Here is a 26,639-nt window from a genome sequence, read left to right on the forward strand (position 1 = left end):
CATTTCAAATATTTTTCAAGGCTCTCTGGAAAACCTCAACTCATTGAGAGACGAAAGATGAAAACAGGCCAGGGCTAAACACATAATAGCAAAACTAGTTGAAATCAATTAAAATAAAAACCATAGAAAAGGCAGGAATGGTGTGCCTAGGACCTCAGGAAATAAAGCTTCAAAATATATAAAAATGTGACTAATTTAACAAATAATTTAGCCTGTAGCCTGCGCCTGGGTTAAGTTTGGCTCGTGTAATTTGACCATCAAACCAGAGCTGCTGGTTGCTCAGCCCGTCCCTCAGTAGACATGTGGAACGGTTGCTAAGCTTTTCACTTTCAATGCCAGTTAGAGGTTAGAAGGAAATAGTTTCACTTGCACTGTAGATTTAACAAATAGCCACAAGGTCAAAACAATCATTGATCTTTTAAAATATAGGGATTTTAATACCTTTTTAGGCTAGCGTTGATAAATTCTTTAATGGAAAAGGAGGGAGGCAGAACCACCACTAGTTCGTACAGCTGCCCCTGTAGTGCCATTTTCCAGGCACTGAAGTTTAGGGAGGGAGAGTTCTGTGACAATTTTTAAGCATTACATTAGCACTTCCATGGGTGGGGGAGCGCCCTGTCCGTGTTTGGGGTGTCCTCAGCTCTGAAATTCGAGTTCAAAACCAAACAAAGCAAACAAACAACTTTGCTGTGTTTCTGCAGAAGGATTTCTCAAGGGTATCAGGAAATGGAAATGGATACAAAAAGCCCCCCCCCCAAAAAAAAAAAAAAATCAAAACTGTATATATATGTATATATATGTATATCTCTCTATAGAGGGCACTTTGCAGGAACACTGTGCTGTACTGATCTCGAAATCTCTGCCTGCCTGTGTCTCTTACACCTTTTGCATCGCTGTTCTCTTTGTTTTAGGGGAAAAAATTAGATTACACCTTGTCAAATTAAAATAACAAAAATAAAATAGTAAAGTCTGTGTTTAATGTTACAGAGCTGCTTGAAAAAACAATTGGGTTCAGATTATTTTATATTCAATCCTGTAAAAAGCAACAGAAAAAAAAAAATTACAAAAGACCAGAGATGTTCAGCCAGCCTGTCACTCAACTAATGTGTTTTTTTTAAGTGAAAAAGTAATGATGATTCGGAAGGTAATGGATTTCCTCCAGACCAAATCCAAGCCTTGGTCTCATTCTTTATTTATCTACTTATTTACTTACTTATTTTTATTTACTGTGAAGGAAATTAGGAAGGAGATGGGCATGAGGAGGGAAGTATCTCGTCCTCTGGAGGGACGGAGGTCGGAAATCCAAACCCGAACAGCGTCTCGCCCCAGCGGAATGAGCTTGTGATTGGAATGGGAGAGGGAGAAGGCAGAGGCGGCTGCACGGACAGCACAGGGGCAGGGACGGACCACCTTTTTGGGAGGGGAGGACAGGTGTAATCTAAGCTTCACTAATAATGTAGAGGCTGCACATTATTTTGGCACCCTTTCCCCTACCCCCTCCTCATTTTGGAGCAAGACGGAATGACTCCTGTCTCGCCAAAATGGCCAATAATGTCCGCCTTCTCACCTCATTTGGAGCAGCAGCTTGCTGAGTGTCAAAATGTTTAATACCATTTGGTTTTGTTTGGTGCTTTCAACCAGTCACTTCACTTTCTCTTGTTTCTTTTTTCAATTAATTTCTTCTTTAAGATATAAAATATGTTTATCTTTTAGTTGGTTTAATGTGAATCGGGGTTTGAAGTGACGGGTTCTTGTCTAGTACGTTATCCTTTCCCCACCTCGCTCCTCCTCCAACATTTTTCTCCCTGAGCTAATCTGGAAGGGGCTTAAAAAGTGGAACCAGTGGGTTTCCTCAGCACAAACTGGTTGGTTGGTCCTCAGATTTCTCTCACTAGCAGCGTCCTGGGAACACATTTTAAGGATGGATTCTGGTGTTGCAAAAGTCAACCCTGGATCTCCCAGTGTCTCTTCGATCAGGTCTGTAAATCTGTCCCTTTCAAAAACATCTCTCACCTTGTGGACCCCAGCTCTCTTTTTAACTGAGTGGTGGTGGTGGGGAACCTTAGCGATGTTGATTGGTACCTTCTCATTGGAAAGAATAATGCACCGAAAATGCCACTCACAGAACACAAACTGGGTTAACCTCTCTGCATCCGTGAGCAGCAACAAAACCAATTGGCTTTACAAGGGTGTGAAGAGTTATGGATCTGTTCCATTTCTAATGAAGGTCATGTTAAGCAGAATCTGGGGTGCAGATTTGCCTGTGTGAAATGCTTACCCAACAGACAATATTAAACAGACTCATAACTAACTGCACTTAAGAAGTCTTTCTGTGTCTCAGAAATGGCTTCTCTGCATTGAAGTAATTTGACTTGCATCGCAAATGTCGAGCTCCAGTTCTAAAATCTGGTTCTATCAGTAACAAGCTGTATCCTTGTTTGAAAAAAGCTCCTGAGAGTTTTTTGGCCATTGACGATGTGTGTTTGTGTGTGCCTGCTTGTGTGTGTATATCGGGAGATGTTGCACATGCACATGGAGCATGCACATATGTGTATGCATGCAAGGTTGGCTTCGTAAAACAGGTCTGACAAAGCTGTCATGGAAACCAAACATCCCTGAAACTCAGGGAAGGTGCTTCTTGAAACCAGAAATTGGTAAAAGTATTAGATAAGTGTCTATAAGGCAGAGCCCTGACTGCCCCATCCCAACTTTTCCTTTCCAGAGAGGGCAGTTCTTTTCTTTCTGGTCCTTTGAATGTGTTGGATAGGAAAATGGAAGTAATCTCTTCACCACATTTTTTGTGTAAAATTTCACTCTTTCAGCTGCTATGTGTGAAACCCAGCTGGACCCAGAGCTGAAATTGTTCTTGATTCAATCTCTAGCTGCACTTCAAGCTTTCTTCCCATCACCACTCTCCTCCTCCTAGGCCCTGACCTAAACACTGACCCAGAGATTCTCAGCTTGACAAATCTCATGTCAACAGCCGAATCAGAGTGGTATAGCAATTAAAATAAACAGCAGCACGATGGTTCTTGGTGTCCAGAGATGAGCCCTATAAGTGTTTCCTGTTACAGTAAATGCGGTTGTCACAGCCCTGAGCCATAGCAGGGATGTATCTAAGGACTCTCTGAGGTCTCCAGCATTGAACCTTGGAGTTACTGTCACATCCTAGACTGGTGTGTGGATGTTTGTATATTTGTGCGCACACAGAAGTGTGTAGCTTTTTTTAAACCAGGATGCACAACAGAAGTGCTACTGCCTGTTTGGGTCTTGCATTAGCCTGCCGCTAACCCTAATCCAAATTCTCCCTTTTCACAGACAGCGCATTGTCTTGAGCTGGCACCCAGATGTGCTGGTTGCTTCCCATTAGTTAAGTGTGACAAACGCCGTTAAAACAGACAAAAAGTAATGCTGCCCTGAGACCCCACAAAGCTGACCTAAACCCCTGGGTGCTGCGAGGAGGGTGGGGAGAATTGCTTCGCAGTTGTTTGTGAGCGTGCTCTGCACGGCTCCGGCTCCACGGCCCTGAGCTTGTGTTTTGTGAGTGGAATCTCTTCCCTTCCCTGCCCAAAACCATGCAGACAGCAGCAGTCTGTTCCCTTCAGACTCCGATTCTCAGCACTCCACCATACATCAAATGATGCTTTTCAGTTATTAAATTCTGGTTTGTTCTTCCTTTTTCTTTTTTTTTTTTTTTTCTTTCTCTTTTAGTTCAGTTTTATTTCTTTGTGATTAGCCTCAGTTTGAATTAATTGTCTTGTTCTGTTTCCATGACAACTCAGTGTTTGCATCCCACCTGCCGTTGTTTGTTGCTGTTGATGCTGTTTGCTGACCGGATCTTGTCCGGCATATGTCTCCCCATTTCTCCTCACCTCTTCCCACCTTGCCCCCCCTCTCCAGAAGGTTACATATCAGCCCCTCCTCAAAAGAGTCATCCTCACCCCAGATCTGTCTGCATGTTGACCCCACTTGTTTCTTTTCAAGTTCTCTCCATCTTGTCTCAGATTGTGACCGGTGTGGTCTTCACATGGCTCCATTTTCTGAAATGCGGTACCTCCTGAAGCAGACAGTGGAAGGAAGGATGGAGCAGGCAACAGGGACAAGCCCTCATGTCTAGAGCTAAAAATCTTCCATAGCGGTGTGACAGGAGAGAGCAAGGAACATGTCGCCTGCTCTCTCGAGCCAGTGCTGGTGCCTGAGGTTGCGCGAATACCGTGGTACTCTCGTTACACCTTTCTCTAAGCAGAAAGTCGTCTTCTAGTGTTAGTGTCCAGGTGAGTTTGCAGTCTCCCCCTCCACACTCCAGACCTTTCCCCAGCTACACTGGAGGTGAGGGCATGCTATCCGTTCTCTTCGCAAATCCGTGCATGCAGGAATTCTCCTCTGACATCTCTGAGCTCCTAATGCCACAAGTCTGGAAGTCTCCTCTTCCTTGCCTTTGGTTTCTGACTACTGGTAACTGTGCAGAAAAGGATCCGATAGCACGATGGGAAGAACACACCTTTCTGTGAAGACATCTCCTTGTCAGCTTGCAGGAGGAGGCAGAGGCTATATTTGGCTTTTGTTTAACAAAGTCCCACTAAATGGAAAACAGCCACTATCTCTCCTGGCAGCTGTGTTCCCATCTGAAAAGATCCATAATGTTGAGCAGCAGCCAGGGGAGTGGGCTGGAAGATAAATACTAGAAAAACCAAAGACATAAGTTCTGGGGGACATCTGAAGGCACTAGGACTTGGGAGAAGCGATGGCAGGCTAAGCTCTGATGTCCTTTGCATGGCTTTTGCATGGATGCAATTGCCACTGATTTTTTTAGAGAGGTTGTTCAGAGAGGTTACCTGGGAATAGGACAGCAGGGACAGGTATTTTTCAGGCCCCCAGCACTCCTAACTCTCCTGCCCCCTCGCTCGCCCTACCTGAGGGGAGTTTACTGCATGGCTGTCTCTGAAGCTGGAGGAATCCCGCACTCCTTTTCTCCTTAGACTGCTGCTGTGCCTGCAACTTCCCAGGGTCTGTATCCTTTTGTCTTTGCTTGCGGGATGGGACCTTGCCCTCAGCTCCCTCCCTAGGGCCTCTCTGATCCACTTACATTTCTCCTTTGGCCATTCTCCTGCTTTCACCCCTAAGGAAGAGCACCCACCTCAGCCAGCCAGCCCAGTTAGTTCAGAAAATGGAGCCAAGGAAACCGCACCCTCCCCTTTGCGTCCATGTTCTTATTGTGTAAGGTCTGGAAGCTGCATCCACCTCTCTGCTAAGGAGATGCACAGAACATGTCACTGTTTTCTCAACGTTAAAGTTTCATTACCTTGTTTTTCTTATTAATTCTATTCTATTTATTATTCCGCCAGGGCTGAGATGTGACAATGTGAGCCACCACATTGGGTCACATCAGCTAGAAAAAGTATGCAGCATTAAAGTGGGTTTCCCCCTCCCCTCCCTCTCTTTCTCTCTCTTCTTTCTCCCTTCCCCTCCTTGTTCTCCTTCTCCTTGTCTTCCTTTCTTTCTCTGTCGCTCTCTTTCTATTCAGTATCCATGTGGGCATTTGCTAGCCGCCCATAAATTATATTTCTCTGCATTTCCTCTCTCTTTCTATCTTTCTCTCTCTCTCTTTTTTACCTATTTTGCATGATGTTTGTGACTCTGAGAGCTGCATCTATCGATGGAACCGTGTCAGATCTTAAAGAGGCTTCGTTAGGGTTTCTATACCCGAAAACCACAAAAATTTCATTAGAGTTTCTCATCTTTTCCACACTCCTTCTCGCTCCAGGGGGACTGCCTCCCCCTGGACGGTTCTCACACGCAGACACTAACTAAATTCTGTCCCGCTCCGGGGACTCCCTCTCCTCCCTTTTTTATATTTTTGTCTCTTTACTTTTCGCGTGGTGTCTCTCTGGCATTTGGGGATGTGATACTTCTCTCTTTGTTGGATTCTCTGGGTCCAACAAGGCAAAATGTTGAGAAGTTCCCGTCTCCATCCCAGCCTTCTCCTCACCACCACCCCATCTCTGCAGCAACCCTCGGGCCCAGAGCGGCTGGTGGGAGAGGGCCCCTCTCCGGAGACGGAGGAGGCACCTGGACCATTTCGGGCTGTGGTGGTGGAGGGGCTGTTTCGCTTTGCCGTGGGAGAAGGCGATATGGGAGTCAGACTCCACTGGAAAAGGGGAGGAGCAGGTTTCCTGGGGCGCGGAGCGGGGAGCTGGGGGCCCCAGTGGCTGTGGAGATTTTTCGACGCTCGCCATGCCAGCTCTTGCCAGTAAAGATGAGAAATTGCTAATAAATTTTTGTGTATTTATCTGTGCTGTGATGGGTCTAATCTTGATCAATGGAACCCTGTTGCTATGAAATACCGCTTTTATGTCTATATTCTATATATTGTTTGTGAAGTAAAAATTTATTTGAAGTTTAATTTTTTTGGTTTTTGGTTTTTGATTTTTTAATTTATTTGTTTTTTGTTTTGTTTTTAATGAAGGAAGAAAATAAATGATGACAAACCCCGTCTATATTTAAATTATCTTTTGCTCTTTTTTCTTTTTCTCCCTTTTCTCCTTTTTCTTTTCTTTCTTTCTTTTTTGTTTTTGTTTTGTTTTGTTTTGTTTTGTTTTGTTTTTTTGTTACCTCTGTGCGTCTCATCCACAGTTCGCCGTGTGGCCCCTCGCTTCTCCATCTTACCCGTCAGCCATGAAATCATGCCCGGTGGCAACGTCAACATCACCTGCGTGGCCGTGGGTTCGCCCATGCCATACGTCAAGTGGATGCAGGGAGCAGAGGACCTGACGCCTGAAGATGACATGCCTGTGGGCCGCAATGTCTTGGAGCTCACGGATGTCAAGGACTCAGCCAACTACACGTGTGTGGCCATGTCCAGTCTGGGAGTCATAGAAGCCGTTGCTCAGATCACGGTGAAATGTAAGAGAGTGTGAGCACGCCTGCGTGAGCGAGTGCGTGGGTTCCCCGACTGTGCATGTTTGTAGGAGCGTGCATGCACAAGTGTGTGAGCTGCCGCATGGGTGTATATATGTGCAAGGCACGTGTTGGATGCACAGTCATAACAGAGCGTCTGAGCATGCGTGCAAAGCAGATGTGAGCACGCGTCATGTTTATGCATGTGAGCATTTGTAGGTAGGTGGTCGTGCCTGTCAGCCTTCACCGGTGCATGAGTGGGAATGTCACTGTGTGACTGTGTGGGTACCTGTTTCTGCTTGTGTCTTTGTCTGTCTGCATGGGGTGAGCCTGTGCCTGTCTGATCTGCACACGAGGAGTGTGGGGACACAATTATGCATGTAAAAAGGTAGTCGTGCATGAGTGTGCGTGTGCATGGGAGAAGGAGCAACGTGGCTGTATGGGCATGTGGGTGCCTGACTGCATGTATGTATGTCCGTGTTGTTACAAGCCTGTATGTACATGCGTACGTATGCGAGCATGAGCAGGAGAACAAACTGCACCATGAGTGCCATGTGCTGGGATCTGTGCATGCGTCTTTGGGTATCCCACACACAAAGAAACCCACAGTGAAGGGGAAGCTGGTGGCTTGAGATCTTTCCTCGCTTTAGGACAACTGAGCTGTTTGTTATGAAGAAAACTGTGATTCAAAGCCCTGCATGCTTGTTTCTGTCCTGGGATATGAGGCTGGCTGGGCAGTTTGCAAGGAGCCTTGGATGGCTTGAAGCCTGCATGCCATCCTGTTCCAAGGTTAGAGATTCAGCCAAGGCCCTGAGGATCTCTGGCATGTGTGCCCTTGCAGTAGAGCCTAGTTCCAGCATCTTAGTGGCCGTTGTTGCCTCAGCAAGAGGGGGAATAACCCCAGCTTCCAGCTAGCAATTCCCAAGAGGAGCACGGGTGCAACCTTCAATCTATTCTGTCCTCAGCAGGGGAGTATTAAAACCCAAGCGGGATGCCCCTGTGGTTGGGTGAGTGTAGAGCTCTTTGTATGAGCTGGTGTCTGCTCTGAGTGCTGGCATTGCCCGTGAGGGATCTGGGGGGAGATGGGGTGGGAAAGGATGCGGGCGGGTGGGGGAGAGGAGGAGAAATACTTTGGAGAAGGGGAGGGCTAAAGAAGAACAATCCTGTTGTATCAGTGCATCTGGCTAAGGAAGGTCTGACAACAGAAATGAGTAGGGACTAGTGAATCTTGACATGACACTCATCCTGAGCTTTTGCACAGGGAGTGGGCTCACGTGCTAGCAGAAGGATGCCTGGGGCTGGACTGAGATGCTCTTTATTTTCCTGAGTATTTTCTTCCTTCCCCTTTTTCCCTGTCTTGTACTATCAATTTAAAAAGCTGCTGTGTAAGATACATTGCTTCTGCTTCCAACTATCCTATCTCCTCAGATGGGGAATCTTGCCCTGCTGGTACCTTCTGCCTTTAGTCATTTTATTTGTATTCCGTTCCCCCTTACGTTCCTGTGTGTAAGCATCTGCAATCTTTCCCAGTCAGAAGATGAAAGGAGAAGTTAGAGCTTTAGAGGTGCTCAAGTCTAGAGAAGATGAGGTTAGAAAGGGTCTAAAGTGTGTAGTGAGGAAAACACGTAAAGCTTGCTGTTAAAGGTGTCCGATGTTCAGCGTGCAGTCTCCAGCAAGCTCCAAAGGTAGTCTTCTGGATGAGGGACAGGGGAGATGAATATTAACACACGTTTGTGGCTTGAGAGGAAGCACTCCAAGTATTTATAGTTTTCTAGTTCTGGAGAGCGCAGTCCTCGCTCTACTGTTACCTGCACACTAAACATGGAGAGATTCAGCTTTGCCGGAGCCGGGCTGCCAGCGCTGTTTCAGAAGATCTGATTACGTGCTCGGAAGGAGCTCTTGCAAAACTGCTTTTTCTTACTGCCGTGTGAGCCGGCGGATGTGCAGCTGAAGTCTGTGCTAATGATTCCAGATGTTTAGCTGAACACTTCCCTTTTGATGGAGCAGTTTAAGGAGCATAATAGAGTGTATAACTAGGTTCATAATATTTCAGCAGCACTTTACTGAACTGCCGCACTGTGATTGGTACTGTGCCTCTGGCTCCTACAGCCCTAACTAGCCCAATTAGGCACCATTTCAGCATATGTGGTTTTTTTTTAAATGTCTGTTCTTCCTGATTCTCAGCACTCCCCAAGGCTCCTGGGACGCCAGTGGTGACAGAGACGACAGCAACAAGTATCACCATCACCTGGGACTCTGGAAATCCAGACCCTGTGTCCTACTATGTCATTGAATACAAGTCTAAAAGCCAGGATGGACCATATCAGATCAAAGAGGACATCACCACCACACGCTACAGTATCGGGGGGCTCAGCCCCAACTCTGAGTACGAGATCTGGGTCTCTGCAGTCAACAGCATCGGGCAGGGGCCTCCCAGCGAGTCAGTGGTCACTCGCACTGGGGAGCAAGCTCCTGCCAGTGCCCCCCGTAATGTGCAGGGACGAATGCTGAGCAGCACCACCATGATCATCCAGTGGGAGGAACCGGTGGAACCCAATGGGCAGATCCGTGGCTATCGTGTATATTATACCATGGAGCCTGATCAACCCGTCAGCAACTGGCAGAAGCACAACGTGGATGACAGCCTCCTGACCACGGTGGGCAGCCTTCTTGAGGACGAAACCTACACAGTCCGGGTCCTGGCCTTCACCTCCGTGGGAGACGGGCCTCTTTCCGACCCCATCCAGGTTAAGACACAGCAAGGAGGTGAGCACCTGTGTCACTAACCTTGAATGCACTGGGCTGCAGGAGGGAGAGGTGTTGCCTTATAGCATTATCCAGCTGTGGCTGCCATGTCACCAGAGCATTTTTTTCTTTATTGATTCAATTTGGTTAAAATGGAATTAGCCTTCTGGGAGGAAGCTGGGTCCCGTGGCTGGAGCCAGAGGGCCTGGTGCATGATCTCTGATCTGTTTTTTCTCGGAAAGGTTGTTGCTTAAATGGGTCGTGCAAGCAATTATGCAAAGAGAATCCGTTTCTGCTGTGCTGTGTTTCAAAGTGAGTTGTCTTAGCGCTTCCAGTTTCTAACTGTCTTTAATAGACCTAAAAACACTCACTGCCCAGGCAATGGTGAAGGTTAACTCTTCTTATAGTACCCAGAAACTACCTTCTCGGAGATGAGTGGGGAATGAGCCTTATTTTGCCTTTTTCTAAAAGGGGAGCAAAACAAAGCCCTAATTGTCACAGCAGATGTGTTGAGCTGAGAACAAAAGGTGTTTTATCGCAGGTTGTCACCCAGCGTGCTTTCAGGTGCTCTGCTTATGGCCTGGGGTGCTGGTGAGGTGACCCTGCGTCCTCAGTGGGCTGCTCATGGGCTTCCCACTTCCAGAATCTTTTAATATTGGGGATTAGCGGGAAGGGCTGTATTCTGCACTGCCAAGAAAGAGGCATGTGATCCAGTAGGACTATTCCATCTCCAGCAGCTCTGGACATGCTCAAGTCCTGCAGTGGGATTTAACCCTCTGCTGCTTTAAAGGAAGGGCCTGCCCGCTCTGCAGTGTGGCATTTTGCTGCTGACGTGCTCTTCACACGCAGGCTTTGAAGAAAACAGGGTAGGAGTCTTCTAATTAGCCAAGTTAATGTGGGTTCTCCTGTCTCTCATCTTGCCTCCTCTGCCCTGTCGGCTCCTTCTCTGTGTCAGTTCCTGGGCAGCCGATGAACTTCCAAGCAGAAGCCAAGACGGAGACGAGCATCGTGTTGTCATGGAGCCCTCCCCGCCAGGAGATCATAGTGAAGTATGAGCTCCTCTATAAGGAAGGAGATCATGGCAGGGAGGTGAGTCCGGAGAGGAGCAGTGCAAAGGGTTGGGGCCCCAAGGAGCATCCTGGCCCTTCATTTCCCAAGGTGGCTGAGAGGGGGGAGTAGGGCAGGTGTCTCTGGGCAGGGCTCGCCTCTGCCCCTTTTTGTTTGTTTTTATTTTTTTCTTCCCCCTCGCCCATCTCAGGTGCCGAAGAACTTCGAGCCAACGACCTCTTTCACTGTGGAAGGCCTGAAGCCCAACACTGAGTATGTCTTCCGGCTGGCCGCCCGCTCGGCTCTGGGCCTGGGGGCCTTCACCCCGGAGGTCAGAGAGCGCACCTTGCAGTCTAGTAGGTGTCTCTCCTTTTCCCACCCTTCTCTGAGGGGAAGACAGTCAGGGAGCCAGAGATGGTGGGCACAGGGGTACGGAGCTGTGGGGCGGACGTTCACGGTGCTGCGGCATTTCACACGTCTGGGGTTCCTCTGCAGGGAGGCAGGCAGTGGCGGGGGCCCACCTCTGGGACCTGCTGCCTTCTCCCTTTGCTGACCCAGATAGATGAGATGTGAACGAAGAGTGGAGCTGGTGCATGCTTTGGGGCGGGGGGGGACAACGACGATGGGAGGCCAGTTAGCACCATCCACTTGATGGGGTGGGGAGCAGCGAAGAGCTTGTTGATGGGCCACGCTGGCCCTTGGTGCTGAGCATGCTCAGGGAGGACGGCACCCCACCGTCGCGCAGCAGCTTGCCTGTCCACCAGCAAAAAACTGAGCAGCAGCTGTCCGAAGGGGGGCACAAGCAATGGAGCAGGGAGACGGTGGGGGAATCGGGAGGAGGAGGAGAAGGGAAGGTGATTAATCAAAAGTCCAACATTTTCACCAGCCTTTGGGAAAGCAGTCCTCGTGCTCTTTTCCATGAGCAACTTCGTAGCTGCGGGGAGGAAGGCCTGCTGGCCCAGCGAGCCCTGGGAGCAGTCCCGTTTGGGCTCCGGCAGAGCGGGAGAGAGGAAGCTGGGGGGGGACATTAATGACACCAGGATGGAGCGTATGCAACCAAAATGTGCTGGTTTTAGTTTAATGGATTGTCTCCCTTCACTGTTGCCCTGGGGACAATAACCCTGGATGGCAATATTTCAACCTGGGCTTTTCACAGATCTTTGCTTTTAAATGAGGTGTTTTTTCACTGCATGAGGAGCTGTGGCAGCTGTTCTTTGTGTTTTCTGTCTCCTCTCATCTCTACTAAATCACTCCGCTGCAGTTTGGAGTAGCCGGGAGCAGAACTAACTCAGAAATGGCTCTGGTCACCAGTGTGAGGAGAGAGAGTGCCTGCTCCCATCTCTCAGAGTCCTTAACAAGGGAGAGCAGCGGGCTCTCGGCTGGGCGCTTGCCCCATCTTTCCGTTTTAATTGTCACGTCCTGCTGTCTCTCTCTCTTCCCCCCCGTCTCTCTCCTTCTCTCTCTCTCCCCCCAGGAGTGGGAGGAAAGGGGAGTCTGTTTCTGCAGAGAGTGAGTTCCTTACTGGGGCTTTCTCAGGCCTCCAGTCCATTGAAAGATATTTTGTTTTCTTCTTTCCTTCTTGTTTTTCCCCTTTTTTCCTTTTATTTTTTTTCCTTACTCTCTCTACTTATCGAAAGAAAATCCTTTCCTGACTCTGCTGCAAATCTGGTGGTTCTGATCCCAGTATGGTACTGTTAGAGGGAGCATCACTGTGGGGTGGGGGAAAATGAACTGAAAGGACCTGAAAAATAAGTGTCAAACTTACGCTCTGCTTCTGTTTTCCAAGGGGTTTCCCTCCTTGAGATTCGTGGGGATGGGAGGAAAAGAGGGTCTGGGATTTGTGCTTTCTGGTTCGATAAAAACAGGCTGGAAGAGGGGTGTGGGAGCTGATGGCAGTAGGGCTTAGTGACGCTGAAAATTTTTCCCTAAAGGGTGAAGAGAAGGGGATCCGGGAAAGGGGAAGGCTTTGGGGCTTTTTCTAACTTGGCACCTGCCCAGAATGAGGCCTGGTTTATTTCTCTGTAGCTCAGCTTTCATAGGGATAGTTTCATTAATTTAATGCTCTTAAGAACATCAGCTGGGAGCTGTCAGTGTCCTGTAACATGGTGAAACATTTTTTCCTGGCTGGCTGTTGGAGGAACGAGTCAATTCTCCCTGGTCCGGGTGACATCCTTCGGCTCACAGACCTTCTGGCTCGGGACAGGCTTTTGTGTCTTCCCTCTGCAGCTCCTTTTCCGTTCAGCTCCTCCTTGGCCCGCTCCATGGCTCTTCTTTCTTTTCTCTTCTGCTGTCTGCTTGCCTGCCTGCATGCTCTCGCAGCCCGATGAAACCAGCTCCCTGCTCTCTGTCTGTCTGTCTCTTGCTGGGCGGTTTCACACCACGATGGCATCTTGTTTCTGCAACGGCAAAGCCTCCTTCGTCCTCCCGCAGCCTGCCGAGGCGTTTGGTGCTCTTCCCCTCCTAGCTCAGCTGGCAAGCATGTGCCTGCATGCCGCAGCCCTCCCTGCATTACACACCTTTCTGCACAACACCCTCCACCTCCCTGTCAGGGTGGCTCCTCCTGAGCATCATAACCAAAGTAAAATCCATTAAACTAAAGGTAAAGTATCTTTTTCTTCTTGAAGTGCTGGGTTTTAACTCTTCAAGTACCAGAGACGTAGATTGTAAAAATAACAGAATCTCATGGTTGGAGGAAGCTGTTTTGCCCTTTCTAACTAGCCATGACCTTCCCAGGGCTCCTTGGCAACTCTCCTACTCAGAAATTTCAGAGTGCAAAGCATGCGTCAACAGACAGGGGTGGCAGGGTGGGTGCTGTGAGGCTGCATGTGCAGGTGTAGAGGAACAACGGGGCTTTCTTACCCTCCGTTCCTTCCTAAGAAAGGATGTTTCCCCCACCCGTTACCCCCTTCCTCACAGTATATGAAGTGAACGAAACTTTTACAAAGTCTATGGTACCTAAAGGGTTAAAAAACATTGTATTGTACAAGGTCAGTAAGGGTCATTCTTGTGGCTTGGACAGTCAACTTTAAAGCATGTAAAAGATGCAGTTCAGGTGAGTACTGGCTGGTCTCAAGCGGATTCACAAATACAGTCCACCCTGTCGTTGCAGGCTCACACACACGTGCGTGGATCTGCACACACTCATGTATGTCCTGGAGGGCGGGGAGGGGTTCCCAAAGAGCTGTCTGCCTGGTAAAAACAGAGACCAGCAGACAAAGACGGTGATCTGCTGGCCGGGGGGCTCTTGCCTGTGCTGTGGCTCCCTTTCCAGCAAAGGGGCTTGTTGCAGCGGTGAGCTCACAGCCTCCGGTTTGGGCTGCAGTACTTTGCCTCCTGCATACAGCTCCCACCTTCTCGATGCTCCAGGGTCACGCAGGTTGGGCTGGATTGTGAAGGAAACTCACAGTGCCATGAACTCCCCAGATGCGTCTCCAGTATGGCCAGCCAGCACTTGGTGGCTGTTTTCATCCAGGTGCTGTAGTCGATGAGAGTGACGGGGAGGGGGTCCGGGTGGGATCTGGGCCTTCTCCCCCATCACCCACCCACCTCACCTTTTTGACCAGAGAAAGTGCAAACCATCCCAAAAGGAGGCCTCACTCCAGGGCCTCTCGGTAGGTCCCTGTGCTGGAGCGTAGAGGGTGAGTGAGCAAGCGAGCGTGACCACGCGCAGCAGCTGCCAGTGCAAACAGTGAACCCAAGTGCCAGCTGGAGCTCCGGCTCTGCTTACTGGGGCTTTCATAATGAGTTTCAGGATGGAAAGGGTAGGTCAGGTCAGACCCTCTCTGCAGTGGGTTTCTCAGCCGTGGTGGCTTTGGCTGGACTGCTAAGCAGGAAAGGTGGCTTTTAACACTACCAGCCCCTGATGGGGGGAAAAAAGAAGCGAACAGCATCATGGCAGGCACTGGAAGAGGGTTGAGTCTTTTCCTCCGTACCCTGAAAGGGACTTGAGTTGCTCCTGGGGTGTGGGAAGGAGCAGCGCACCTCCATTCTGGAGATGTTGGTGCTGCATCGATCACAGCAGATGGAGAGCGCTATAGGGGGAAGGAGATCCGTCAGTGGGAATCTGCCGCCCTGCTCTCTGGTATCTGTCCAGGTAGCTTAGCAAAAGAGAATAGAGTGGGGTCCAAAATTGCCATTACTGCAATAGCTAGGGTTCTGCTGGCAGCAGGGGAGTAACTCAGTCGGGGGAGCTAGCAGTGGGGCAGGGTGGCATTTTAAAAGCCAGTCATGTACAGAAACCCACCAGGAGCTTGGTCTGGCCTCGTAGCTCAGTTTCTCTTGTTCTCTCGTAAGAAAGTCTTATAAATTAGCAGTTGAAGCGTGGAAGGTAGGTAAACAGACTGGGAATGTTCTGGAAGGAGTCACTTTTTGTATCAGTATTATTTTATTATTATGATTTCCTTTCTGATGTTTTTTTATTTTAAATTACTGGCTTGATTTATGTTTTATTTTCCAGTTTGTTACTTTTGGTTTTGTTTGTTTGACATATTTTGTATTATTTTGCGTGGCTAGCCATGGCTGGGGATCGTCACCCTCTGCAGTGGGATTTCTGAGGATAAGGGTTTCATTCTGCCATTTTAAACACAGCCAAAGCATGAAAGTAGGAGGACAACACCCAAAATGTCCTACTGGACAGAGTGCTCAGCACTGCAGTGTAAGGACTATCTTTACCCTTTCTGCAAAACCCTCTGATTTCTGTTTGATGGAGGCATACACAAAGCATGTGGCTTTCATGCCAGCGTGAACTAGGAGAAGTGTGACTTGATTTAGCAGAGTCCTCAAGGCAAGCTGGGCCTAAACATCTGTTTGTGACTCAGAGATGGGAGTAAGAGGTTTGAAAAAATCATTCCTCAGTAAAAGAGCTTTTTGTTGATTGAAAAGCAACAGAGAAATGAGAAGTGGTGACCAGCATTTATCTACTCTCTTGCTTCTTGCAGGTGATGCTTTGGGGGCTTATAAGGACACTCCAGTTTCTGGCAGTGTCTGCAGAGAGTTAAAAGCTATTTATTGCAGTTTGACTGTATTGGGTGAGGTTGGATTTTCCAATTTGCCTTGAAAATGTATCACACTCTCTGCTTACCTGGGCTAATTGATTGTAATTAGTATCTGAAAGTCTGGTCTAAGATTTTCCAAAGTGCCCAGGTTACAGCTGGGGTACAGAAGCGGCAGACTCTTTGTCCAGACTTCACCAAGGTCTTAGACCCGTGGCATCTCCATCAACGAACCTGTGTTTCTTGCAGTCCTCCCTGTATCTCAGGGCACGGCCATGGCATAGCAGTGTGTGCCCCGGCACGTAGTGTCTGATGGAGCTGGTGTCAGCGTCCTGCTTCCTACTGAGCAGACTACGCTAAAAATTACCTACTGCAGCTCAGTAAACACTGAAGTGAGCAGCCCTGCACTAGAAAGCTATGGTTTACACCTTCCCCATCTCCTGAAAATCAGCACTTAGCCAGTTGTCTGCTGCCACTGTGAGAACATGCGGCTGCGTAGGGCCACATTTCCAAAGGTGTCCTGGGACGTTCAGAAATACCTTCATGTAGTTTAGGCAGTGAGTGCAATGGGAGTTAGACCTGCTGCTGCTTCTGAAAATCCCACTGGGTACCTGAATACCTTGTCAAACCCGCTGCCTCACTCCTTTGCAAGCCTTTTCTCTAAAACCCTCCTATCTAAACACATTGTGGGCTCATTGCTTCGCAATATCCTGGGCATTACCACTGTGGTTTTTCGCCTCCTTCAGTCTGTGGACAACTAATAACTTCCATCTGGAGGCACAGACTCTTAAATTTAAGCCTCCTGGCAAAAGATTTGCTTTTCTTACTTACTTTTCAGAGATCCCTTCAAAGAAATTCAAAATCCCAGAGACTGCAGTTTGGAAACAAGTGCTTTACCAGCCAGGGCAGGATTTGCCAGTCTGCTGTAAAACAGGGAGCCAAAGGAAAGGTCTTTTATAGGGTAAAGCTGGGTGCTTAGTTTTGTGCCAGCCACACTTATTAGAAGCAGCAGGACCCCTCTCGGCTAGCCCGCTTGCTGTTTTTAGTCCTTTGCTTTATAACATTTCAGTTTTGATGCCCCATTTCATTTTCGTTGGCTTTTTTTTCTTTTCGTTTTAAAAAAAAAAAAAAAGACAACAACAAAAAGCTCTCTTCTTTTTTAATTTTATCTTCCTAAACCAAATTTTTGTATGTTTTATTTTAGATTTTTTTGTTATCATTTTCCTTTTTTTTTCTTTTATCTTTCCCATCTTTTGTTTTTTCCCCCTTCTTCCCTTTCCCTCCTGAATTTTCCCCCCTCGTAGAACCGTCTGCCCCCCCTCAAGACGTAAAATGCGTCAGCACCAGATCCACCGCCATTCTGGTAAGTTGGCGGCCGCCTCCGGCTGAAAGCCAAAATGGCGTCCTGGCTGGATACAGCGTCTACTATCGAGCGCTGGACTCTGAGGACACGGAGCTTAAGGAGGTGAATGATATCCCCCCAACCACCAGTCAGATCCTGCTGGAGTCCCTGGAGAAGTGGACAGAGTATCGCATCACTGTCGTGGCTCATACGGAGGTGGGGCCGGGCCCAGAGAGCTCGCCGGTTATCGTCCGGACAGATGAAGATGGTAATTGCACTTTTTCTGGTTTTCTCCTGAGTCCCCTGGTGAATACGTGTCCCTGGAGAGGGCTTTTCCCACTCTGGGGGGGACACATCAAGTCCTTTCTCGTGGCTGATGCGTGGTGCAAGAGCAAAGCCTGAACGGGGCCTCAACACAGCCTCCGGTCCAAGACGCTCAGCATCCTTTGCTGCCATCTCCCTAAGCCCCTCTGAGCGTTGGGGTCTGTAGGGTTGTCCTTCCCTGCATTAGGGTTGGTGTTTTGGACTTCTGGGTGGTTTTTTTAATGTCAAGCCTCTGAGCCTTGACTGCACCGCTTTTCCTGAAAAGATGCTCTTACTGAGCAAAGAAGCAGCTGAGGCAGCAAAGAAATGAAATCGGAGGAGTCGATTGCTGCCAGAAACTGTTTTAAAATATTAAGAGTTCTTCCCACACATTCCTTGTTACTAGCTCCTCTTTAAGTCGAAGTTGTGGTTAGTGGTAAAAAGGAAGAATCTCCTTCTTAAAGTTTCAGAAAACCTTCAGTGACAAACAGTTCAGACTCCAGTTCAGTGGCCCAGCTCGGAGACTTTTAGCCCAAACACGGACAACGAGACTTGAACTTTCCTGGTATTTCTACAGTAAAATAAAACCAGGAAAAAATGTGAATGTGTGCATGAAGGGAGAGCACCCTCACTGTGAGGGTGAGGTAGGACCCTCAAATAACGTAGGTCAAGTAAATAACGTAAGTAAATTCCAAACTTCTCAGGCTTTCTTCCTCCATCCCAAATAAAAAGGATTTTTAAAAAAGCAACAGGTTTGTCCCCAGTGTGGGTCCTGTTTCCTGAGCATCTGCCCACATCCAAGTGGATAGAATACCTTGCTCAGAGAAAGTATGGTTTTCTTGCAGATGAAGCTGTCGTGCACATTATTGTTGTTGTTAGTAGTAGTAGTAGTATTTCCAAAAATTCAGCCCAAATTCTATCCAAGACATCTCTTGTTTCCTGTCCTGAGATTATGCAGTGGCTGTAACCGCCAACCCACCTGGCCTGTCTGAGAGACAAGGGAACTCCAAGGGCAAGTCCCCCTCTGTGTTCTCTCCACCCTAACATCCCACAGGCAGGACCAGAGCTTTTCTGGCTCGTTAGAAATTGGCTTTGTCCTCAGAATGTGATCTGGAACTGTATGGTTTCTTCCATCTGAGCAAACTGGGGACAAAGGAGCCTGTGGAAGAACGGTTGGACTATGAGATGGACCTGTTTCCATGCATGTCTCCGGGCTGTGCAGATTAGATCCCCCAGAACTGCTCCCTTGTTTCACTGAATAAAGGCCAGTGACAGATGATGGGATATCTAGTTTGTTAAGTCTCCCCCTCCTTGCAGGGCTGTAGATTCAGTGTGTGTATGTCCCATAGGTGAAGTGGCAGGCTCCAGATAAAAATCCCCAAGTGACTCTTAACCCCTTTCTTCCCTTCCTCGCAGTGCCCAGTGCGCCGCCTCGGAAAGTGGAGGTGGAGGTCCTGAACTCAACTGCAATCCAAGTGTTCTGGCGCTCTCCAGTCCAGAACCGCCAGCATGGCCAGATTCGTGGCTACCAGGTCCACTATGTACGCATGGAGAATGGAGAGGCCAGGGGGCTGCCCCAGATCAAGGATATCATGCTGGCTGACGCCCAGGTAAGGACTCACCTCCTACTCCAGTCTCCTCTCGTGGAAGGTTTGAGGGGGTGGGTGCTCCAGCCACCTTGTCTCATCCCAAGCAACGTAATGCTGGAGAAAGTAGACGAGTGTCTCTATGACAAGGTATATGTTGTCTTTCTGCAGTTTGTTTGTACTCCCAGATAATAGCTATTGTGGAAGAGTATGAACTGCTGTCCCAGCACTGAACTAAATACCATCCATCCTCCCTGTGTCTGGGAAGTCTTTTAAGACAGGCAAAGGCCACAGTGGAATCTACTAATTTCTCCCACTCTACTTCTTCCTTCATGCTGGCCTGGTAACTTCTGACCTTGTGTGGCTGCTTGCTCAGGGACTCCTTCCTCATGCTGTGTCTCTGTCTTTCCCTTCTTTCCCCTCTTGTATTCTCATGTGCAAAACCTCTCTTGTTCTCTGCCCAGTGGGAAACAGATGACACTGCTGAATACGTAAGTAAAGTAAAAATCCTCCCATCCTGGTTCTGTCCCTTCCCTTCTCCCACTTCCTGTTGTGGTGTGATATTTTCCTTTTCCTTTATTTTTTTGCAGTGCCAGTGTACCTGTTTTAAAGCCTGTTGTTGGTGTCCCCATGCATTGTTCCTACCCTGTTCACTTTGCTCTGCAACCCTGTGTGATTGTGTAGTTTGTCAGCACGCAGCAATACTGCAGGGTTTTCCCCTCGGCTCTGAAGGAAAGATGAGTCTGCTGCTCCTCCATGGGGAAGCAGGTGGGACATTGAATTTGGGACTACCTTGAACATATCCTTAAAGATGGGCTGGTCTGCAAGCACCTCTGGCCTGTGTCTGAAAAACATATTTAGGCTGAAAAGCATTGGGGCTTCAAAGCCCCAGAAGTCCTAAGGGTATGAACAAATGCTTTGTGCCCTTAAAGGGCCAAGATTCTTAGATACTCGTTGATAGAAAGCATGAATCGCTATTGGCGCTTTTACCTTTTAAGTAGACCTTTAAAATGAACTTGGCTGTTTGGCATTTGCTACTTCTGCTAAAATGCTAAATGGTTTCCGTGATCTTACAGCTACAAAGCAGTAGGAGAAAGCATTTCCGTCTTGGAATGGCAGGGTCCCAAGATAATGCACTACTAAATTGAATGTATTCATGTCTCCTAGAGATTGCCAAGTGCCCTACAATAGCGAGGAGCCTCTCTTTTACAGATGGAGAAACTGAGTCACATGAAAGGCAAGGTTTCTTGCCTAAAATCTTAATAAAACTCAGTGGCAAGTGTGAAAGCAGAACAGGTTTCTTGACTTCCAGAAGACAGACCTGTCTCTGTAGCTAATGGCTTCCAAACTTGTTGATCAAAATCCCGCTGTTTTGAAGTTCTGCTGTTCCACTCCCTGCTCAGCTTTGGGGACAATACAGATATTTTCAGGACCAGCAAATTCTTCCCAAGTGCTGCCCTGAGATTTAATACTGAAAGCACAAAGGGGCAGTGGGGGGTGAGGGGAGAGGAAGGCCATAAAACGTGCACAACATTCACATCTCCCTCCTTTTCAGGGCCTTGGAGAAAACCCTGCTGCATATGCTCTCATCCTGTTTGATTTAGCACGGGTATTCCTTTTTATAACACAGCCCTTTGAAGGGCTGAATACTTCATGGGAAAGGGCTATTCTTGAGGCCAGTCTTCTAACAAAAGCTCTTGGGAGCCAGGTGTGGTGAGGCTGATAGAGGATGGAGGAAGGAGGGTACTGGGGATTTAGCTTTAGCGTGCAAGCAGAAAATGTCGTCTTGCACTTTGTGTTAAAGCAATCCCTTTAATATTATGAAGGCATTAAAAAATATCTCTGAGGAGAGAAGGGAGGCGGGTAATGGAGAAAAAAATGTAATCTCCTTGAAACTGCTGAGACCTCCTTTGAGACGGCATAGTGAAGAGGAACACTTTGAAGAGCGCAACAGCTTTTTGATGGCTGAAGCAGTTTGTGTTGAGATAGAGAATGTGTGAGAGGTAGATCTGGAAGAGAACGCAGTGAACCAGGGCCCTGCAGAGATGTGCTGTGTTTACAGAGGGACTGTTTGCAGCCAGGGTATGCGTGCCTCTCGCTAAGGGAACGTGCCGCTCATCCTCCTGCCAATTGCCACATCTACCCAGTTGCCCCAGAGTGTCTCGTGGTTTCAGATTCAGTGAAATTCCTGCATGCTAGAAAAGTGCTGAGACTCCTGCAAGGAGGAGAGATCTACCCGTGTGTATGTACCTGAATATTTACATGATTTTCCTTTGGAATCTCACAAACAGGAAATGATCATTGCTGGGCTCCAGCCTGAGACTGCATATTCCATTACCGTAGCTGCTTACACCATGAAGGGAGATGGTGCTCGCAGCAAACCGAAAGTGGTCACCACAAAGGGTGCAGGTAAGAGTCTTTTCCTGAACTGTTGGGATTCACCAGTTTCCTAAAGTCAAGAAGCTCTTTCTCCAGACTCAGCTTCTTTCATCCCACTCCCTTCCTGAAGGACAGACTTGCAACAAATGCCATGCTGCCCCGAAGACAAAATTAGTTCTTGTAAGGCAGAAACCCCTTCATTCCTCACAGGTAGCCCTCACTAAATAACATAATTTTCTGTCCAGTGCTGCAGAAAGCCCAGACACACCCAGAAATGCAATAAAGGATTAAGTCATTGCTTGTAATCTCTTGTGCTATAAATTCCAGTGCACCAGAAGTAAAGACGGTCTCTGCCTGGTCTGAGACTGTATAGCTTTGATGGTTGGTGCACACAGGTACCCTGGGGAACAGGAGAGCCAGAGGTCTGCTGTCACGGTGCTGACTTGCAAAGATGTGAAAAGCAGCAGGAAGACAGTGGTGGCTTATACTGCCCATTCTTCTCTTCTAGTATCGTGTCTGACTATACGTTCTCTCTTTGCTCAGGAGTAGCGGAGGGAAAAGTACTGCCAGTATTGACCTTTCCTTGCAAGCATTTCTGGGACCTCTCTGGTCCTCTCTGCACATACCACCCAGATTCATTCCTCCCTTTGACCTATTCTTCGTGGCAAAGCGTCTGTCAGCCTCAGTACAGAGGATGCAGTGCCAAGCTAGGATGGCAGGGCCTAAACAGAGGAATGATAAAGAGCAGCAGGGTATCCCTTGCTCCTCCAAACAGTTGTGCTGCAGGCAGAAGGGAGAGGTACACACTCCACCTGTCCTCTCAGCATCTGCATTCCTGTGGTTTCTGCTCTTGTGGCTAAACCACTGCTCTGCAGTATGGGAAGGGTTTCGTGCAGTGGAGGGAGACTATGGTGCCTAGACCCGGAGCTCTCCCTCGTCCAGCCCATCTCTTGTTGGACTGTGATTACCTTCTCTCACCCCATTTTGCTCGTGCTTTTTTGTTCCTGCTGTCAGATGATGGCTTTCTCCCCTTTTCATTTCTTTTCTTTGTCTACTAACTTCCCAACCTGGCTAGGGTTGGGAAAATGAAAATGAACCCTGTTCATTTTCTTCTTAGTTTTGGGGCAATCGTCTTCACCCTGCCTGTAGCAGCTGCATAAACTGACATCATCCCTTGTTTCTGGAAGAACATTGCTCTCTGCCTCTGGGATCGAAGGCCTTCAGTCAGTGCAGCATAATTAACCTGCAAACCTCTGCTCAGGCTCTGGAGGCAGCACAGACACTCAGCCAAATGCACAGGACAGAGAGGGCTCAGGAGCCCTGGCCTGGAATGCACAGGGCTGGAGCCACGACTGCCCTCCGTGCCCTTGACTTTTCCCTGTCCTAACTCACATCTTCATCTCATTTTATGTTCTTGTGTTCAGACAAGCGAATGGGATTTCAGCCTTTCTCTCACCTCTTGCCTCTTCTGCCTAGTTAAGAGAAAGGTACACAAGAGAACAAGGTGGCTTTCCAGGACACCAACTCTTGCAGATGTTACAGCAGGGTATGTTTGGATGTCAGCATCCAGGCTCCTGTCCTCACGCCTCGTAGTGTCAGTGCACTGTCAGAAGCCTTTTCCTTCACTCGCCCTCTTCTCCTTCCCCCTCCGGCTTTGCCCATGTTTCTTCTCACTAGCTCCCTGGTTCTCTCTTCTTGTTTCCTTCTTCCGGAGGGTCTCTACCCTTCTCATTTTTCCCTCCTGGAGCCTGTCTCTCTGCCCTCCCTCCCTTGTCATTCTCTCTTGTCACCCTCCCTCATTTCTCCCCATTAGGATTTGCAGTGCAGGTGATCAGTCACAGAGCAATGTTTTCTCCAGCAGAGCAGCTATTACCCAAAACTCAATTTCCCCCAACTTGAAATAGCTATTTAAAAAAAAAAATCTTTCAAATGGCTCTGTAGCATTCTTATCTTCTTTGCAGTGTGGAGTCAATATACCTTCTGAGAGGAGAGATTTCTTTCTTTATCATTCAGGGCTAGGGGCTGAATTTAAATACAGTAATACATCCAATTTTCTCCTTTACTGTCCAAACCAATTGCAAAATAAAACACTTCCCCCCCGTGCTTTCTTCTCACCTTTCTTCCAAACAATATTTGTTGTGCAAATGTAATATTTTCAAGCTCAGCTGATTATAGTAACATTTGTGATAAAATCCAAAACAAAAAGGTAATGGCATTGGTTTTCTCTTTAATGTGTTTCTTCGGCGTTTCCAAGGGAGGCTCTCCCAGCGCTGTTCCCTAGCCATTCTTTGGCAGTTTGAAATGAATAAAGCATTTGTTTCGGAGACGACCCCTCATCCCCGTGTTCAGATGTCAGTTGATGCAGCAGGCAGAGTGGTTTCCCCGGTTTGACTCTGCCAGGATCCCCGACACAGGCGGCATCCTTCCCTGCTGGCTCCCTCCTGCTCGCTTCGTTAGCCGCACTGCAGCTTTCCAACCTGCCGACCCTCAGTCGGACTCGTGCTGCGAGAGTGGGACGGGATCTCTCCTAACTCCATTCTCTCTCCCCCTCCTGTTCAACCAGAAGAAATACCAAGGCGAAGGGAAGGAAACTAGATCTCTAATAGTGGAGTTGAGTGTAAATGACATGTGAGCTGCTGGAATTAATGCTCTGGTTTCGCCAGCTTCAGGAACCTCTGGGCCTACACATGTCATTTAACTGTGGATGTGGGCTTGCTTAGCAGTTGGGCAGTGCCAGGGCTCATTAGACAGAGGCACTGCTGAGCTCCTCCAATATCCCCCCAAATGTGGAGGAACTAACTGACAAGTTAAGGAGGGCTGACAGGTTAAGGGGGGAGCTAACTGAAAACACACCAACACTCGGCTGGTTTTTTCCTTCCTCCAGAGGACAGAAACTGCACAGAGTAAGCAGCAATTCTCCATACCCTCTGCCTTGCACAGATTTTGGGCTCTGTTTTCACTCTCTGTGTGCTTCCTTCTTTCTGTACCCAACTGGGTGATCAGATGCCTGCCAGACTCGCTTAGCTAGCCTCATGCCTGCTGCTCAGGACCTGGGGCTGCCCAGACTTCCTTTCCCATCCTTCATTACTTCACCCTCAGCTGCTGTGGACTTCCCAGCCTGAGCCAATCTGTTCCGGTCTCTTTCTGCATGAGTTGTGTTGTGTAATGGGGGGGGAGAGAGAGAGAGGATGGGAGTCTGGGGGACTCCTGCATTCGTTCTTCCCTGCCCTGGGAAGCAATCTGCTCGGGTGATTAGGATAGGAGGCTGGGAGTCAGGATTCCTGAGTTTGTTCTTCCCAGCTGTGGGAGAGTATGTGATCCAGTGGTAAGGGAGGAGCTGTGCACACCTTTCCGTCCTGAGGAAAGGGAAGAAAATAATTCCAGAAATGTGTCAGCACCTCACAGCTGACACATTGGCAATGCACCTCATTTCCTAAACTTGATAGAGACCAACCACCTGTACGGTGGGTGGGTAGCAGCAGCAGCTCGGTTTACAGGGGGATACACTAAAGTACACAGAGTCAAGCTGAAACCTTGCCGCTGATTTGAGGAACCTGTTGCTGCAGCTTAAGAGTCTTTGCATCTCCTCACCAGCCACCCTATCCCATGTATGACTGAAGGTGTCCTTCTTCTCTCCCAGTCCCAGGGAAGCCCATCCTGTCTGTGCACCAGACAGAGGAGAACACTCTTCTGGTGAAATGGGAGCCTCCGTTGGATGCGGAAGGCCAGGTGATGGGCTACCGGCTCCAGTTTGGCCGCAAGGATGTCGACCCCCTGGCTACCTTGGAGTTCACGGCCCTGGAGGATAAGTACACCGCTCCCAGCATCCACAAGGGCGCCACGTATGTTTTCAAGCTGGCCGTGAAAAGCCGGGCTGGCTTTGGGGAGGAAGCTGTGCAGGAACTCACCACCCCTGAAGACATCCCCAAGGGTTATCCCCAAATCCTCGAGGCGAGCAACATCACTTCCATGTCGGTCCAGTTTGGCTGGCTCCCGCCCGTGCTGGCCGAGAGGAATGGAGCCATCGTCAAATACACCGTGGCCTACCGGGAAGCCGGTTCTCCCGGCAACCCACTGGAAAAAGACCTGCCCCCCTCCCCAGAGAACTCGTATACCCTCAACGGCCTCAAACCCAACACCGCCTATGATGTTAAAATCCGTGCTCACACCAGTAAAGGCCCCGGGCCATACAGCCCGACCGTCCAGTATCGGACGTTCCAGCTGGATCAAGGTAGGACTTACCGGTTTCTCCTCCCTCTCTCTCCTTGTAACCGGGGCTAGTGCCGGGAGGCAGAGAGCTGGAGAGGTCAAGCCAGGCTCAGCCAGGCTCGTGAGTAAATGCAAAGCACTCTGGTTTCACACTCAGTCCCTCAGCTCCTCTCTGCCTTGTGCCAGGTAAGTCCCTTTTACCACTTTCTTCTAAGTTAAGTCCGGACACCCTTCTTTCACTGGCACCTGAAGTGGGGGGCCAGTCGCTACACAGGTGGGAAGAGCATTTTCTTCAGCTTTTGCAAACAGCCAAAACAGAAAAATCAAAAAACCTCAAAAATGTGACCTGGGATGGGTTTCCTCACCTGAGCATGCTCAGAAAGCCAGCACCTCGTTCCTGCAGCAGCCACCCAGACCCATAAGTGTGTGGACAAAGCCACGCACCCTCCCTCACCCCTCCCTGGGGTTAGGTATGGGGACAGGGAGCACTGGGAGATGGACCTTGGCAAAACTCAAGCAAAGTGTGGAGGAGGGAGCGAGCCCTTCCGTTCCTGCAGCAGCAGCCAGACCCAGACTGGCAGGCCCTTTTGCCAGTGCCTGACATTCTCTTCCTTCTCTTTCTTGCTCTTCCTTCCCTCTGCTGCTTTTTCTTCTCCTTTCTCCCCTTCCTCCTCACTTTTCTCTCAGCAGTTTTACCCAAAAACTTCAAGGTGAAGATGGTGACAAAGACATCGGTCCTTTTGAGCTGGGAGTTTCCTGAGAATTACAACTCTCCCACCCCATACAAGGCAAGTGGAAGGGAGGAGTCAGAACTGTGTTCCTTCTCATTTTCCTGGGAGTCTTGTCTGTTGGTTTGAATAAGAGGTTGTAAGAGGCAGGAATTCTGGATTCAATTCTCAGATACGGACAGATAATGGTTAACCACTAGATCAAGGAGATGGGTTGAAAATCAGGGCTGTTGGTTTGCATTCCCACCTCTGTTACCAAATCATTGCCTCCCTAGGCAAGTTACCACAATTTTCCCATTTCCAGATAAAAATTTCTCTTCCCAGAGAAGTCTCAAGGCTTTGTCCTGCATCTGCCTTATACCTGGGGACCCTCTTGTGCAATGGGCACAAGAGACACACGGCTTCCCACTCA

The 26,639-nt window shown here is 48.6% G+C and overlaps 1 protein-coding gene across 3 annotated transcripts in view; it reads left to right on the top strand.

The window, feature by feature from the left end:
- Positions 1-26,639, top strand: part of PTPRS (protein tyrosine phosphatase, receptor type, S) — a 101,270-nt gene that overhangs the window by 45,460 nt on the left and 29,171 nt on the right. For 2 of the 3 annotated variants that reach the window (XM_009318404.1, XM_009318403.1), the window contains exons 6-10: positions 6,634-6,903; positions 9,082-9,663; positions 10,598-10,731; positions 10,901-11,045; positions 26,190-26,287. In XM_009318404.1, the coding sequence (XP_009316679.1) occupies positions 6,634-6,903; positions 9,082-9,663; positions 10,598-10,731; positions 10,901-11,045; positions 26,190-26,287 (1,229 nt within the window). Of the gene's footprint in view, positions 1-6,633; positions 6,904-9,081; positions 9,664-10,597; positions 10,732-10,900; positions 11,046-16,984; positions 17,291-18,741; positions 18,936-19,375; positions 19,403-21,202; positions 21,321-24,930; positions 25,522-26,189; positions 26,288-26,639 lie in introns of all 3 variants that reach the window. The other variant, XM_009318402.1, reaches the window with a different exon arrangement.

This window comes from Pygoscelis adeliae, unplaced genomic scaffold (genome assembly GCF_000699105.1).
Source record: "Pygoscelis adeliae isolate BGI_AS28 unplaced genomic scaffold, ASM69910v1 Scaffold582, whole genome shotgun sequence".
Lineage (NCBI taxonomy): Eukaryota > Metazoa > Chordata > Aves > Sphenisciformes > Spheniscidae > Pygoscelis > Pygoscelis adeliae.